Source organism: Suricata suricatta, chromosome 1, assembly GCF_006229205.1.
Source record: "Suricata suricatta isolate VVHF042 chromosome 1, meerkat_22Aug2017_6uvM2_HiC, whole genome shotgun sequence".
Classification (NCBI taxonomy): domain Eukaryota; kingdom Metazoa; phylum Chordata; class Mammalia; order Carnivora; family Herpestidae; genus Suricata; species Suricata suricatta.
Window position 1 is genome coordinate 69763808 of NC_043700.1, and position 18116 is coordinate 69781923.

The following is an 18116-nucleotide window of genomic DNA, read 5'->3' on the forward strand; positions in this document are numbered from 1 at the left end:
AGGGGAAGAGGGGAAGAGAGAGGAGGGAGGGGGGAGAGAGAGAAAGGGAGGGAGGAGAGAGGGAAAGAGAGGGAGGGAGGGAGGGAGAGAGAGAGAGAGAGAATGAACCTTAAGCAAGCTCCAGTCTCAGCACAGAGCCCAACACAGGGCTCGATCCCATGACCCTGGGACCAGACCTGAGCCACAATCGAGAGTCAGATGCTCAATGGAATGGGCCACCCAGGTGTCCCTCAAACTAATATTAAAGTGCCAAATATTCTCAATTCCTCTCAAAGCCTTCAATCACATAGTATTAGTTTTTTCTAAAAGTTTCACTTGGTGAAGTTCCCTAAATGAAAAGACAGGCTAAGGCAGAAAAAGGTGAAGAAATTTATACATATTTTCCCAGGCAATTACATGCAGTCTCCTTATAATATACTCTTTCACTTCCTCAAATATTGAAATTTCTATTTTTATATAAGTATATAAAAACTATACAAAAAAGGTTTGGAGATTGATTTTAAAGTAGAGGAAAACATCATTGGTATATTTAAAAGGCAAGTCAATGCAGAGACTCATTTTTTTTTTTAACTTGCAAACTCATATATTTTTGGTAATGTCTTTCCTAGAAGATAATAGGGAATTTAGTTCTCAAGTCATTGTACTTGGGGGCCAACTTATCCTTCCCTGACTATTCAGTTTCCTTAGCTTATATTTTATACCTTTATCCTTCCACCCCATTTCCCTTCCTTACCCTTGAAATGCTTTCAATTTCAAATTTGTCACTGTTCAACGCTTTAATGTTAAGATTCTTTAATGGAAATATTAATGCAATATTAATACTATTAATGGCTCGATTTTCTCATTATACATGGACAATGGTTACCAGGCAACTAGAAGATTAACATCTCTTTCATTAGTAAAGTTAAAAACCTTCAAGATACGATATAAACTTACGTATTTCTTCCACAACTTGTGGGTCACATTCTCTGTATTTTTCCACTTCTGCCTTTAGCTGTTCCCTCTGGTCTCGAAGTGAAGAAAGCTCTTTTGCTAGCATGGTTCGCTCTTCCTGCATTCAAAATAGTTTTATGTCCAATTAAGACAAGTAAAAATGCCATGTGTTTTAAGGTTATACACTTTATAAACATTTTCATTTTATTTCTCATAACTAATATGCACTAGGCTTTGGACACTATATATACACATACCTATATTAACAGTATAAAAACAAATCCAATTTTCATTTTTCTCTGAAATCTCAAACATCTTTCATATATTTTGATTAACTGAATGGGAATGAATATGTAGAATGGACCACTCATAAACAGATGAGAGGTCACTGATTATGTATGAACTTAAAGATGACTATATCATCATGTTAGAAAAAGTGCCTCTTGGATAGTTTTGTAAGATTGTACCTATATATAGAAGTAATATTTTACAGGAACATCATCACTATATAATTTTCCTTAAAAGTGTGGTAGACAATTTTTCAACCTTTAAAGATGATTAACCTTGAAAAATATTTAAAGAGGTCAGAAATAACAGAATTACTGCTTGTGGTCTCCTATCACTTTCCTTTAAAGGTAAACCAGAATATGCTTTTCCAACAACAGGATCCAATAAACACCACTTGAAATTTCACGCCGGGAGTTCTCACTAACAGGGAGAAGTCACACTGCCATAGTTTTCAATTCGTATGTGTGAAAGGCTATGGTACAGATTTACAGGATAAGCCTGAAGCAAAACCAAGTGGAGTTCAAGCTGCCTAATGGGATTTATTTAAGGTCCCTTGCTAGCTAATATTTTGGTATTTGTATTTTTTGACTTTTGCCTTTAACCGTTCTCTTCCATTCCAAAGTGAAGAAGTCTCCTTTGCTAGCATTTGTGCAAGGGAATGCATATACAGGGCATCATGGTCTGACGCAGCATAATCCACCAGAACTCTACAATGACAGAAATGTTCTAGATCTGTGCTCTCCAATTCAGGAAACATTAGCAATGTCTACCTACCGAGTACATAATATACGGCTATTGTTATGAAAAAAACCTGAATTTAATTGCATATATTTTAAATTTAAATGTAAATAACCATATATGATTACAGCATATACTATATTAATACAACTCAGAAAAGATTTAAAAATAACTACAACAGGGGCGCCTGGGTGGCTAAGTCAAAAAAGGATCTGACTCTTGGTTTGGCTCAGATCACGATCACACGAGTTCAATTCATGATCTCATGAGTTCAAGCCCCATGTTGGGCTCTATGCTGGCAGCATGGAGCCTGCTTGGGATTCCTTCTCCCCCGCACCCCCCGCCCCCGCCGCCACCCTTCTTGTGCTCTCGCTCTCTCTCAAAACAAACAAAAAATAACTACAACATAAGATAATTATTATTTGCCACACACAAATTATACATTTGAGAATTACACAATGAGAAATGAAAGAAGCAGCAAAATTGGGAAGAATCTCTAAGAAGGCAATGCTAGTTCTCCAGACACCTCAACCTGGGAGACATCTCAGACTGTTATTACTAGCACTGAGATTTTTCCAAATTACTTAACTTTTTTGTGCCTTTAATTACTCAAATTAAAAACGGAGATAGTAATAGTGACTACCTCCTTGCACTGTTGGCAGGACTGGATAAATATAAAATGCACTGCGACAGTACTTGCCTGGCTCATAGTGAGCAGATTATAAACGTTAGCTATCTCTTCTTCAATACCTTTGTCAGCAGCAGCAGCACCACCAGGGATCACACCTAGTAAACAGAGGCCATGTGTTTCTAGAAAAATCCTGATTGTGTGCTCACAATGAACACAAGAGTTCATCATTCTCAGGAGCCTTTCTAAACTGCTACAGTCTGCTGAGAGCTGCAGGCACCAACTAGGTTTTCTCCTAGTGGCAACAGATCCAGCGGTAACATGCAGCAGAAACTTTTAGGCATGGGTGTGTCACCATTATTCAAAGGTGCTTCGATAATTTATTGCCAATGTTAAAGAAAAAAAAAGAATCAAATAAAGAAATGGTAATTGCTCTGTCAATTAAAGAAATATAACAGTCATGCCAGAACTTACATTCCCTTGAATATTCTTCAAAAATTACCATACTCCAATTCCTATCTGTTACTGCTGACTATTCACATAAAAGAAGATAAGTGAAATAACTGTGAAAAGGCACTGGAAACCTGTGGTATATTCTTTTCTACAATGTGACAGGTTTTTGAGTCTCTTTCACAATCAAGTGGTATAAACACAGGCCTAGATGAAAGGTTTAGTGGTGCCTATTGATCTTAGTTTTTCAAGCCACAAGTCCATACTTACGATAAAGATGAAACTAGAAAGTAAAGTGATTGTTAAAATCCCCTAACATAATACTTTAGAGAACATTACAGGTTTTGAAATAAAAATGTGTCAGTATTCATTTAAATAATTTAGAAATATTACTAAATTCTAAGGATAATATATTGATAGTTCTCAGTATGTTCTATGCCAAACTTAAAAACAAGACTCTGAAAATTTTACATAAGCATTTATAAAGGGCTCCCCTGTACCAGGACCTCTTCTAATTGCTTTGCAAATATAAGCAAGTTTAATCCACACGATAACCCAAAAAGGTAGATTTTATTCCCTATTTTATAGCTGGGAAAACTGAGAACATAGAATTTAGGAGACTTTCATGCCTAGGCCACCTGACCCTAGAGTTTATGCTTTTATGTTATGCTGCCATATACAGTATAATATAATAATAAAAAATAAATCTGTACTTATAATTAGTGAATCCTACCAGGTCTAATGTCCATGTCTTTTGCTGTACTCACCTCTCTTCTGGGAAGAATGGCATACTCCTTATAGGTAACTCTATGTTCTTACTTTTCTATTTAGAATTGATATTATTAAGGAATCTACAGATACAAACTTACCGTTTCATGTCGGCCAACTTTGGCTTTCTCAATGCTTTTCTGTAGATTCGCATGCTTTTGGTTTCCCTCAGATAACTGGAGAATCAAAACAAACAAAATGGCTTCCAATGATGTACTTGCTGAACATGTATTTAGAAGTCAAGAAGTCAAGATGAGATTTGTTTTCAGCCCAAGTCAGTGTAACAAATAAGTCAAAAACTCCATTGGGAACTAACTTCTCTAATTTGAAGAAAACTAAGTACCATGAATCGTTAGGGGAGAACGAGAAAAAAAAAATTAAAAAACAATGCTGAAAAATATTTCCTCTCATCCAATCAGAAAAATAAAAAATATGCTTTTAATCTTTTCGTCAATCTTTATTTAGCAGGTCCTCTAACTCCATGCCAAGTAACTTGAGGTATATTTAGTTAAAAATTGAATTTTAAGTGACGAATCACTAAATTCTCCTCTGAAACCAAAACTATACTATATATTAGCTAACACAAATTTTTAAAAAATAATGAATTTGAAAATTCAAAAAAGTTTTATATACATTCTTTCTTCAGATTTCATTTCACTTCTGCCTAAAGTGAAATAGAACACTCTAGACTATTTCTTACAGACTTATAGTATTATGGTCAATCCCACTGACAGAATAAAAAATGAATGCCTCACTTATTATTCTTAAATCATGTCCATTATGAGGCATTACATACTTGATAGATACTAAGTTATTCAAGAAGAAAAAATTTATTAGCCTGTTGCAGGTTTTATGCATGTTTTACATACCTTAAAAGTGATTAGTTTAAGTACTGTGCTAAGCTTATAAAGTGGCAAGTTATATGCAGAAATGGATTAAATAATACCAGCATCAAGAGACCATAAATATAAAATATATTCATTAGCATATGGCTGGACCCACACCAAATAAGGACTGGCTAACTTCAAAATTTTATTAATCTTTGGGACGTCTAGGTGACTCAGTTGGTTAGGTGTCCAACTTCAGCTCAGGTCATAACTTCATGGTTCCTGGGTTCGAGCCCCGCATCGGGCTCTGTGCTGACAGCTAGCTCAGAGCCTGGAGCCTGCTTCAGATTGTGTCTCCTCTCTCTCTGACCCTCCCCTGCTCACGCTCTCTCTCTCTCAAAAATAAATAAAACATTTAAAAAAACCATAATTTTTAAAAAAAATCTTTGCCTCAATTTTATTAATCTCACCTGGGCCCACAACTAAATAATCACAGGATATTCCCAATACTAAATTCACCACCACATCTTCTGCTAGTTAGAAATTTCAGACTCATATGATTAAGAGCCTTCTTAAAATCTATTCCACTCCTCCCTCACTCTTGAGTTACAAACATTTAGAAAATAATTAATGATTCGGATGAATTTCTTTAGGTTGATTATAAGAAGCTGACCTTTCACAATATGACCTAGTTATATGTAGAGGGTGAATGATATTTATCATGTGTCATAGATTAAAAATCATAAACAGTATCTTCAAAAAGTAGTAGCTTTACCCTGGCTTTAGGAAATCTTTCATTTCTCAATGTGCATAAAGGAAACCTTGTCAGCTTTCCTTTAATGGTTCTCTAGTCACTGATTCTTATCCAGCAGAGACAAGATCCATCTGTGATGCCAAGAAGACACCACCACCAAACCAGTTATACCTCTTCTGAGAGTAATTATCTTCCTAAGTTAAAAAAGAAAAATCTGCTGTAGATTTAGGAGCCAAAATAAGCTTTAAAGCCCTAGATTTAACAAGAAGATCTAGGTCTTTAAAACAAGGGTTCCCATTTATAAAATAGTACCATGTTTAAAAAGTTAATATTCTACCCTGCAGGGCTCCCCTGAAATATTAATACACATGTGACACTTAAATTCAGGGATAGAGAATCTTCTAGTGGAAAAATATGCTAATTTTTCCAGTGCTAATATACCTATTAGCATAACATATTTCCATTAAAGACGGTTTTTTAAAAACCAGAGAAGATGTTATCCAGTTAATAATTATATAAAAATAAGCCAATAATTACTGGATATATACTTATATTGAAGTGTCTTCCAGGTATTTTATGGCTGCTTGTAAATATGTATAACTTAAAAGGATTTGAAAGAGGGCTAATTCAGGAATTCCTTAACTCTGAAAATAAGATCTGTTTTAAATGTGATTTCATGATTTGTCATTTAAAATATGTTGGTAATGGGGGAAGGCACAACCTAAATGATATGCTCAAATGAGAAGCATCTGCTAATTATCTGAAGTACTGAAGCAACTTGGTTCAGCTCAGTAGGAAAGGACTGCTGGCTCTCTGTTCTCAAAATCTCAACTACCAAGAGCAAAAAAAGCAACTCCTGTGAGGCAGCCCTTGCTAACAGCTTTTATCTACACATCTCTTAGAAGCAGTATTGCTAAAGTTCTTAACACGTACCCTGGGATTAAACCAGACCCAAGCTTTCAAGTAATAAGAGTGGAGATTTTTAGCCACTGAATAGATCTTACCTAAACCCATGGTCTCAAACTGGAGCACACAGCAGAATCTCCTAAAGGCCTTGTTAAAACACAGGTCACTGGGCTACACCACGCAGTTTCTGAATAGTAGGTCTGGAGTAGAACTTAATAATCTGGGGTTGTTGGTTTTTTTAATGTTTTTTATTTACTTTTGAGAGACGAAGACCATGAGAGCAGGGGAAGGTCAGAGAGAGAGGGAGACACAGAATCCGAAGCAGGCTCCAGGCTCTGAGCTAGCTGTCAGCACAGAGCCTGACATGGGGCTCCAACCCACGAACCGTGAGATCATGACCTGAGCTGAAGCCGGATGCTTAACCAACTGAGCCACCCAGGCGCCCCTAGAATTTAATAATCTGTATTTCTAACATGCTCCCAGGTGATGAGAGATGCTGATGCTTCTGGTTTGGGGGCACCACACTTCTGAGAATTACTGGTCTAAACAAAACCCTGTTTTGTACAATAACAAGCCTAATTAAAATACAGGAGATATTTATATACAGGAGAATATTATCTAGTTCATCAGCAAAAATGAATTACTGCTAAGTATTGTAGCCTGAACTAGAAATAAAATATCTTAATAATTCTGTCACTAAAAGAAATACAAAAGACTACATTACCCAAATAGAAAAATGAGTGATACTCTATATTCCAGAAAGGCATTCACCATGAAATTCCTTTAAAGAGCACTGTATATACATTTCCATAAATAAGAACCAATTATATACCATACCAAGTCCATCTTCTACTTTCATTAAATAATTTTTTAAGACCCAGCAACTCAGAACAAACAACAACAGCAACAATAACAGATACTACTTATTAGTAAGAAGAGGATTCCACCTTTAGATTTGAGGATCTGACACAATGCCTCTAACGCATTCCAGACCACCTATACAGACACTGAGGGTTGAGAAACATAATGCCAATGCTTTCTAAAGGGCTAATTCAGTGCCTGGAGGAACTGCTTATTCATAAGAGGAACAGAAAGACTGATTCAAGCTGGCTGCATTGGAATTCTGATTTGCTCCTTTTAAGAAATAAAAATTGTCAAAGCATTAGGGAGGGAACATAGAGGTTTCCATAGGTGGGAAAGAAGTCAGGGTACAGAGAATGCAGAAAAGAGGTAACAGCATGAGAAACCAGATCAGTCTACTGCTTTATCAAGACTCACATACAATATATTATGGAAAAGTAAATTCTATGTCTTTTGTTCCCTCTTACAAAAAAAAAGCAGTATCATTAACTTTAATAGATCTAAAAAAGTCTTGTTAGAGTATCTACAACTTTAAAATTTACTTTTTCAGATGATATTTCATTTAGGCACAAATGACAAGGAAACTATGAACACTGGAAAGATGTATATATAAAGATGGGAGCCATGTAATTGCCTTAACAAGAGAGAAATTTTAAATCAGTATTTCATGGTATGAATGTGTCACAATTATGTAGCCAAAGAAAATATTTTGGGAGAATTTTTAATGACACTATAAAATACAGAATAGAGTTCTTAAAAAGCTGGAAAAATGACTGTCAATACATTTGAGAGCCTATCCATGACAAAAAGAAAAAAAAAACCTGCAAGAAAATGCACAAAATTTTAAAAATGGCTATCTCTGTATTGTGGATCATATTTTTAAACTTTCTATATAATAAGCATATGTCATTATTATTTTCAAAAATTCTTTTCCCATTACAAGCAACATGTATTCTCATAAAATGAGTACATTTTTGTTTTTTTAGAAAACTCAAATCAGGGCACCTGAGTGGCTTAGTAGGTTAAACATCCTCTTGGTTTCAGCTCAGGTCATGATCTCACAGTTCATGGGTTCAAGCCCCACATCAGGCTCTGCAATGACAGCACAGAGCCTGCTTGGGATTCTCTCTCTGCCCCTCCCCTGCCCACATGCACATACCCATGTGCTCTGTCAAAATAAAAAGAAAAGACTCAAACACTGCAGAAGTATTTAAACAGAGTCTCTTTTTGCTTCCCACTCTACACCCTCCCCCCAATCCCCTCTCCATACACCACCCTTGTAAAATCTGGTGGGTAAATCTCAAAGAGCTCAATTACAGGATCATAAGAGTATGTTTAGTTTCATAAGAAGCTGTCAAACTCTCTTCCAAAGTGGTTGTACCATTTTGCATTCCCAACAGCAATGAATGAGAATTCCTATTATTCTACATCCTCACTGGCACTGGTATTGGGTTCATTTTTTTGTTAGTGTCTACATACTATTCCTTAATTATTCTACTCTTTTATCAGTAGCTGTTTTTTAAAGTCCCATTTTCCATATAGAGGGCCCAACACTCCCATCATTTGACACAGATCTCCATGCACACGTGGAAGTCTTTCTGTAATATACAGTATAAGCAAAATTGCTAGATCAAAAGACATTTACAATTTTTAGTGCTTATTATGGAAATTACACATAATATTTAAACATTTTAACCATTTTTAAGTGTATAATTATTCAGTGCTGTGAAGTACATTCACAGTGTTGAATAACCATCCCCATTATCCATGTCGAGAATTTTTCATCACCCCAAACAGAGACTTTATACCAATTAAAGAATAACTCCTTCCTCTCTCCATGCAGCACTTGGGAATCTCTACTTTGTCTCTCGGAATTTGCCTATTCTAAGTACTTCATATAAGTGGAATCATATAACATTCACCCTTTTGCGTCTGACTTATTTCACTTAGCAAAATGTTTTCAAGGTTCATTCATGTTGTATGCAGCTTCTATCAGAATTTCATGCCTTTTGAAGGCTGAATAATACAGATTTCATTTTATGTATATACCAGATTTTATCCATTCATTTGTTGATGGACATTTGGGTTGTTTCCACCTTTTAGCTATTGAGAACAATGCTGCTATGAGCACTGGTGTACAAGTGTCTGAGTCCCTTCCCTACTTTCAGTGCTTTTGAGCATATACTTCAGAGTGGAATTCCTGGATCATATGGTAATTCTATGTGTAACTTTTTGAGGAACCACCATATACTGTTTTCTACAGTAGGTTCACCATTTTACATTCCCATCAGCAATGCACAAGGGTTCAGTTTCTTCAACACTTGTTACCTATCATTTTTTCTTTTACAACAGCCATTCTTTGTGTGAAGTAAATGTTTAACTTTTCCTCTAATCATTTTGCCCTTCACTGATCGTATACAACAGGTTTCCCTAAAGTGGACTTTAGTAGTTTAAAAGATTGATGAAAATGACATTCCATTATTATTTTAATTTGCATGTCTTTGATGATCAAGATTTAATATCTTTTCATATATCTATTAATGATGTATCTTTTTTCAAAGATTTAACATCCTTTGACCATTATTTTATTGCAATGTTTACCCTTATTTATTTTTAGGATCTGTGTATATGATAGATGGTAATAACTTGGCCATATATGTTTAACTTAAAAAAATGTTTTTAATGTTTATTTATTTTTGAGAGAGAGGGACAGAGTGTGAACTGTGGAGATGCAGAGAGAGAGGGAGACACAGAATCTGAAGCAGGCTCCAGGCTCTAAGCTGTCAGCACAGAGTCTGACATGGGGATTGAACTCATGAACCATGAGATCATGACCTAAGTTGAAGTCAGTCTCTTAACCAACTGAGCCACCCAGGCACCCCGATCTATGTTTAACATTCAATGTTGTCTTCCAATGAACAAGTTTTACTTTTTTAATGCAAATCACCCATCTTTTGGCTTCTAGATACTGTCCTACATAGAAAAGCCTCTCAAACTAATATTGTACAAATAGTTTCCTTCTATTATTTGTAGAGTATTCTGACCTTTCACTTTTTAAAAGGCCTCTGGTTTATTTTGGAAATGATGAGGTAGATCTCTAAGTTCAACTCATTTCAATGGATATCCTATTCTGTCTATAACTCATTCAATAGTCTGTCCCTTCTCTACTGAATTGGTAAAAATGTACAGAACCTTTGTCATAAAGTAAGCAAGTATACATGAGCCTGCTTATGACTTCTCTTTACTGCTCTACTTATCTGTAGATAAGCATCAAGTTTTTTTTTTAATGTTTATTTTTGAGAGACAGAGAAACAGACTGTGAGCAGGAGGGAAGGAGGAGGACAGAGAGAGTGGGGAGACACAGAATCAAAAGAAGGACTCAGCCTCTGAGCTGTTAGCACAGAGCCCGACACTAGTCTCAAACCCATGAACCATGAGATAATGACCTGAGCCAAAGTCAGATGCTTAACCAATTGAGCCACCCAGGCAACCCTACAAGTATCAAGTTTTAATTACTATAGTAATATACTTATATTGATATCTAATAGGGAGAATCCCAGCTCACTGTTCAATATTTTCTTGATCCTTCTTACAGTTTCTCTACCACATGAACTTGAGAATCATCCATAACAATCTAGTGGGATTTTGGTTACCACATCAGCTATATAGACATAAATTGACATTTTATAGTTCTCTCATTTATGAATATATTGCTTCATTTATTTAAGAGTTCTTTTGGGCATCTGGGTGGCTCAGTTGGTTAAGGGTCTGACTTTGGCTCAGGTCATGATCTCACAGTTTGTGAGTTCAAGCCCCACGCCAGGCTCTACGCTGACAGCTCAGGGACTGGGGTCTGTTTGGGATTCTGGGTCTCCCTCTCTCTCTGCCCTGCCCTCGCTCACTTGCTATCTCTCAAAAACAAATGTTAAAAAAAATTTTTTTAAGTGTTCTTTAATGTCCTTCAGTAGACTTTTGTAGTTTTTCTTCATGTATGTATTGCCCATTTCTTGTTAGGGCTTAATAAAGTTTTGGGTGTTACTAAGGGATAGCCAAAGACCCCTACGCCTAAATCTATCACTGTATGAGAATGCTCTTTTCCACAGCTGATTTCAAGTGTTCCTGAATCAGAATGAAATAAAGTATTTTGTTCAGTGGTTCTGAAAAACAACTCTCCCCTGCCCTCTGGATTCCAAACTACAAGGCTACAAAGAAGCAAATAGCCCAAACCACTTCTGGCAGCCATCTTACAACAGTGAAGAAAGCCAACTTCAGTATCTGGGTACCACACAAAGAAGCAAAGCCAAGATAAATGCAGAGAAACAGAATCACAATCTTAAATGATACCTGAAGTAGGCTCTACTTTTGACAGTTTTTAATTTAATGAGCCATTAACTCAATTTCACCTTTGTCATTTATGCCAAGTAAATTTGGGTTTTCTGCCATTACCATGGTATACATCTTAATTCTTACAACAAATAAAGCTTTAATAATAGTCTACTTCATATACTGCTGGCTAGCAATGAATGCTGTGAATTTGGATTATTTTGGAAAGTATCAGATTTAAAACGTTCTTATTCATCTATATTGGGTTGTAGAACTAAGTCTCCAAGAATAGGAGTGAGAAGAATAAATTAATGTATGCCAGGAAGGCTCTTCATTCAATAAACCTTCATTAAGTATCCACTATATACACAGTTATAATAGTATTGGCTTGAATCTTTTCACTAAATTAATATAGTAACAAATAACCTAAGGTATGTAGTGAGCACTGAATGCTGAATATTTTTATATTAAATTGCTTTTCCTTATGCAGTAAGATAGTGCTTATCAAAAGACAGTGCTCTGGGAAGCCAGTAAAAATATAGCAAACTCGTACTCCATTTAACAAGGAGATCACATTCCAGCACTCCAGCCTGTGGAGCACGCTGAAGAACCTGGAATGGGACAAGTACACCAGAAATCTTAATAATGGACACAGGGAAAATATGAGAATCCCATTAAGAAAGCAATACAAAGGGAAAAGACCCAAAGAGCTCAAACTCACATATAATATTCCTGGCTGAAGATGAGATCACAATAATCAAAAATTACAAGGTGAAGAAATGAACTGTCAGAGAGTAATGCGCAACAAACAGGAGATAAGTATTCTTTCAACTAGAAAGATCAGGAGTATGTATGTTCACTACTAAGATTAAGTAATAAAAGAAAAAATAGAAGACTAAAGAAATTACAAGGAAAATGCAAGAAAATTTGGAAACGAACTATTTTTAATTTCTAGGAAGTGATAAAAAACATTAAAAAGTAGTTGAGAGATATAGAAGATAAAGCCCAAGAGAAGCCTTAGAGTGTAGTGAAAATAGACTTAGAACTTGTGACTACAGTCAGAATCCAATTAAAAGTCCCTCAAATATTTTGAAAGCCAAAATCCAACTGATGAAGTGAAGCTAGTCCCATACAAAGTTATGGAGGGTTAGACTTCAGACATGAGAACTGGGATATAATATAAATTCTGAAACGAGAGCTCACTAGCAGAGATTACTGTCTACCAACAACCATTCTTCCTTGTAAAGGGACCCCAGTGAATAGTGAAAAAAATAGGAATTACTATGTCCATCAGTACTGTGGGCAAGAATATGTCCTAGTTAAGGAATCTCTGTTAAGAAATTCATCTACTTGAGAAGGAGACCCAAAATCCACTTAGAAGGTCAATCCTAAAACTATCTGGAATGACCTGCTTCTTCAATAAGTGAATTTTTAAAAAATAAAATTAAGTATAAAGATGAGATTTTTATTATTAATATTTTTGTATTAACAAATAACCTATACATATTTTGCACTGTACCCATGGGGTTAAACCATAAAAGCAACTTAATTCCTGTCCCCAACTACCATTTTAAAAACAGCTCAGTGAGGGAAGTACTTCTCTGCCACTGGAAGAAAAGATAGAAGTCCCATGATTTCTTTGATGACTCTTAATATCTACAATTATTTTAAGTTGTGAAACAAAGACCTGATCAGAAATTAAAATGTTTAACAAACTAATCAATACTTGATTTAAAGATAAGACCTCCCTTTTCAGCAACAGCTGGCTGCCAGTGGGTCTTTTGCTAGAAAAGGCACACTGTCCTCTTTGCTGGAGAATTTCTGTTCTCCTGCTAGTCTATTAACTGCAGTTTCTACTTCCTGTCCCCCACCCCTACCAACACCTGGAGGAGGAGAGAGAAAATAGGTAAAGGGGACAGAAAAACAGCATACATAGATACTGTTGTAAGGATGCCTCAGTGCTATCTGGTCTTGACAAATGTTTACACTAAATCCTCGTATGGTTACACTCCTGGGTTCTTTGCAGGCTTCCCTGTTGTGTCCTCATAACTATAATCCCCAAGATGTGGAAGATACATTCTCGAGGGCTACACAACATTCCATCGCTCCCCATCTCTCTTCCGCAGCTTGCCTCCCCCTCCACTGCCTTTCAGTCTGGTTTGTCAGAGGTTCATTTCTCACAGACTTTATGCTAGGTCTCAATGCTCTCCGGGGCAGAACTGAACAGGCTCCAAGTGGGCTCTTGCTCTCTCACTGTTGAGTATGGCTTAACGTAGCCCATGAGGACACTCATATCCAATAAACTCCAGGACTTCTGGCCAATTTCTTACTTTTATATAATAATTGAAAGAATCAGCCAAAAGATCTACATAGATGCTAAGATCAGCAAAATTGTTTTTACATAAAGAATTGGTTATTTTCCTACTGTCTTTCAAGAGCACTGGGAAACAATATGCCCATATTTTACTCTCACTGTTTATGGATACTTATAAGAATTAAGATTGTCTACTATTAAAATTTCTTTTTTTAAATTTTCTTTTAACATTTATTTATCTTTGTGAGACAGAGACAGATCATGAGCAGGGGAGGGGCAGAGAAAGAGGGAGACACAAAATTGGAAGCAGGCTCCAGGCTCTGAGCGGCCAGCACAGAGCTCAATGCGGGGCTCGAACCCACAAACCGTGAGACCATGACCTGAGCCAAAGTCAGACATGCAACTGACTGAGCCACCCAGGCGCCCCTAAAATTTCTAATGAAAATGTTCCTGAAATGCTATTTAAAATGTTTTGATCCAATACGTTATTTAGTTTACGTAATTAAATTTCATTAGATGCCATCAATCTAAAATACAACAAATAACTTGCTAAGAAGCATCAATTAAAGAATTTAAGCTCAAGTTTCTATTTAATTTAAATAGACATTAAATTTAAAGCTTTAAATTTCTATTGAGGTCATGTTATGATAAACTCCACATTAAACTTGTAAAGCCAGGGGACCCTAGGCAGCTCGGTCTGTTGAGCATCCACCTCTCGATTTCAGCTCAGGTCATGATTTCAAGGTTTATGAGATGGAGCCCCACAACAGGGCTACACTCACAGCACAGGGCCTGCTTGGAATTCTCTCTCTCCCTCTTTCTCTCTGCCCCTCCCCCACTCATGCACATGTTCTCTCTAAATAAATAAACAACTTAAAACAATAAATTTATAAAGACAAAGAAAAAGTCATAAAGAAACAACAGTGTTGAGAAATCGTGATTAGAGTCCCTGCGCACAGAGGCTTTTACCTTTTTACAAAGGTAAAGCCATTCTTTTTTTTTTTTTTCTATTTCTGCTTCTTACAATGGAAAGATTCACGAGAACTTGGATTTCAACGGCTTAAAAAGGCAACCTAAAGCCTTCTCTTCCATAGCCAATATAGTGTTAGCAGAGTAAAGAGAGCAACCTAACACATTCAGATGGTAAACAAACTCAAGACTTGAGAACTGGCAACCAAACTTAAGATCTGCGGCAAGTTTAAATGTTAGAAATTAACTGAAAAGGTAAAAATCCATGTAGTTTTTTAAAAATGTAATTAACAAAACTTGAAACTGAGGTTGTTTTGTATCTAATCTAAACCTATTTTTCAAAGAGTCATAGTGTAGGAAATTTACAGTTATAAACACATATAAATACAAGGAAGCCTGAACAAAGCCCTATATTTGAATCTGAGTAATTACAAAAGTGGAGGTTCAAACCATACCTTTGGTCAAGTAAGAACCATACTTTAAACATAAAAGGCACAACTAACAAGGCTATTTCTGTGAAACTTCTAAATACATAAAGCAGCCACAGACATTTTAATATTTAAATATTTAAATTTATAAAATACTGACATGTTTTCTGAGGCAAAACAGGCCAAACAAATTGGAATTAGGGCTATCCCAGAAAACTAATATATAAATTCTCCTATCTTGACACTGCCACCACCTGGTGGCCTGACATCCAAATTGTAGGCTCAGGTTTTTTTGTGTGGAGTAAATCTTTTCCATGTTGGTTGGTCTGGGGAGAAAATAGTTATCAATGAAGAATGGATGTCACAAACTTGTAACTCATAAGAAGCACATGGAGTACAGGGTATGCTACAGCTCTAGAGCGAGGCTTCTCAAACATTCAACTAGCTCCGACAGCATAGGAAAATAATTCCTGAAGAAAGATTTAGAAACTTAGCCCAAAACTACCTACTATGAAAGAAAATAGAAACAAACAAATATAAAAAAAAAATCTCTGAAATCTAAGTCCTATCAAAAATAAATCTCTGAGGGCATCTGGGTGGCTCAGGCGGTTAAATGTCTGACTGCTGATTTCAGTTCGGGTCATGATCTCACAGTCGTGAGCATGGAGCTTGCTTAAGATTTTCTCCATCTCTCCCTCTACCCACCCCCAGCTCACTTGCTCTTGCTCTCTCTCTCATAAAAATAAAAATCTCTGAATCACGGCTATAAATTCAAGTTTCATAGCTGTAACATTACCTGTTGCAATTTTTACTAGTTTAAGTTATTTATCAATAAAAATACTTAAATTTATATACTTCCCCATCCACTCCCAATATTTCACTCAATTACAACAAACATATATTTAAACTCTTGATCATCTGAGACAATGAAGAGAATAAGAACATTCAATTTAAAAGACATGATTTTATTAGGGGCGCCTGGGTGGCTCAGTTGGTTAAGCGTCCAACTTTGGCTCAGGACATAACCTCACGGTTCGTGGGTTCAAGCCCCACATCAGCTAGGTCAGTGTCTGGAGCCTGTCTTCAATTCTGTGCTCCCTCTCTCTCTGATCCTCCCCTGCTCACACTGTCTCTCTCTGTCTCTCAAAAATAAATAAAAGACATTTAAAAAAAGACATGACTTTGAAGTACAGATATAATTTTGCAGACCCTATTAGTTGTCTCTCTAAACATTTTCTTTGTAAACAGAACTCCAACTTTGTTCAGATTGGGGTGGTAATGCACTCAGAGGAATGAGTTCCCTCCTCGTCCCAGAGAATGCGTTTATGATGGCTGACCCTTCCAGCATGAGCATGTAACTCAAAACTGACCAACGAGACATAAAGGAAAGCCCACTTGGAAAAGGGAGCATTCCACTTAGGAAAGGGAGCATTTCAGAATTTTCCTCCGGGATAAAAAAAGATGTACATGAAGCAGAGCCATTTTTCTTCTAGCTTTGAGCAATGTCATGGAAGATATGGTAGCTGTAGTAGCTACTTGCATCCAAAAAGGGAAAGCCAAAAAATGACAGAGAAATCAGTCCGGACCTCTGATATCAATCTGTGGTAAGATTAGCCAATTCTGAAACAGCTCACCTCCAAACGTCTTATATAAACACCCCTATTACTTAACCCAATTTGGATCTACTTTTCTGTTATTTGTGGTTGAAAATACCCTCACTCATGTCCAAAAAACAAACAAACAAAAAACCATGAAGTTGGGCATTTCCCAAAGTGTATTCCATGGAACATTAATCCCTCATGAAAATGGGGCAAGTAAGATTCATAATGTATATGATAGCATATTATAGGCTCTGAGAACTCAAATAAATGAGTTTATCTTTATTAATCCAGGATCTTTCAATGATTTTGATATATGATATTTATGAGGCTGAATTTTGTCCCCCACAAATGAGAATACTATAATCATGACTACTTAGTGAAAATCATCTTTATTGCTATATGTTGTACACCAGGAGACAAAAATTATAGGCCAAGGAGGAAGGCTCCTAGACCAAGAACACAATAATTGGGGCTGAAAGTAGGCAGAGCTGTATTGATTTATGCATTCATTCAACAACATTTATTATGTCTATACATGTCTCAATAACTGTATTCCACACTGGGGATAAAACATGATTAAGATATCTCTGCCCTCAAAGAACATCTGCCAGGGCCCCTGGGTGGCTCGGTCAGTTGAGCATCCGACTACGGCTAAGGTCATAATCTCATGGTTCGTGGGTTCAAGCCCCGCATCAGGCTCTATGCTGACAGCTAGCTCAGAGCCTGGAGCCTGCTTCAGATTCTGTATCTCCCTGTCTCTCTGATCCTCCCCTGCTCACGCTGTCTCTCTCTCTCAAAAATAAATTTAGAAATTTAAAAAATAAAAAAAATAACATCTGCCATGGAAATAAGGCACCTAAGACTTCACTCCATAAAATAAATATATATAAGACGGTCAAAGTACAAAGAAGTACTAAACTGCTGAGGAGGAAGGATAAAAGCTTAGAATAAAAGATTCTTGTGGTGGGTCTTAATGGATATATGTCTCTGGTTAATGGGCAGGCTGTAGTTTGTTAGTTCAACTAGTAAAAAGAGCCAATGATGCACAGCATGTAAAAACACAAAGACATAAAATGAGTGGCACTAGAAGCTGTAAACAATTAGGTATAGCTGGTCTGTACGGCTAGCAAAACACGAAGAGCAAGTGATAGGCTGGCCAGTGGCAGGAGCTAGATTGCAGACAGCCTGAAAATCAGGCTGAGGAATCTGGACTTTACTATTCAGAATTGGAAAAGCATCCAAAGGACATTAAAGATAACTACTATAGCACACAGGAGAAAGTGAAGACTAGGGACAGGGAGACTGGTGAAGACAATAATTCAAAATTC

General features: G+C 36.5%; 1 protein-coding gene across 2 annotated transcripts in view; it reads right to left on the minus strand.

Annotated features, from left to right (window-relative positions):
• MND1 (meiotic nuclear divisions 1) overlaps positions 1-18116 on the minus strand; it is a 62740-nt gene that overhangs the window by 16408 nt on the left and 28216 nt on the right. For both annotated transcript variants that reach the window (XM_029953876.1, XM_029953807.1), the window contains exons 5-6: positions 3907-3981; positions 937-1051 (exon numbers count right to left, since the gene is read on the minus strand). In XM_029953876.1, the coding sequence (XP_029809736.1) occupies positions 937-1051; positions 3907-3981 (190 nt within the window). The remainder of the gene's footprint in view (positions 1-936; positions 1052-3906; positions 3982-18116) is intronic.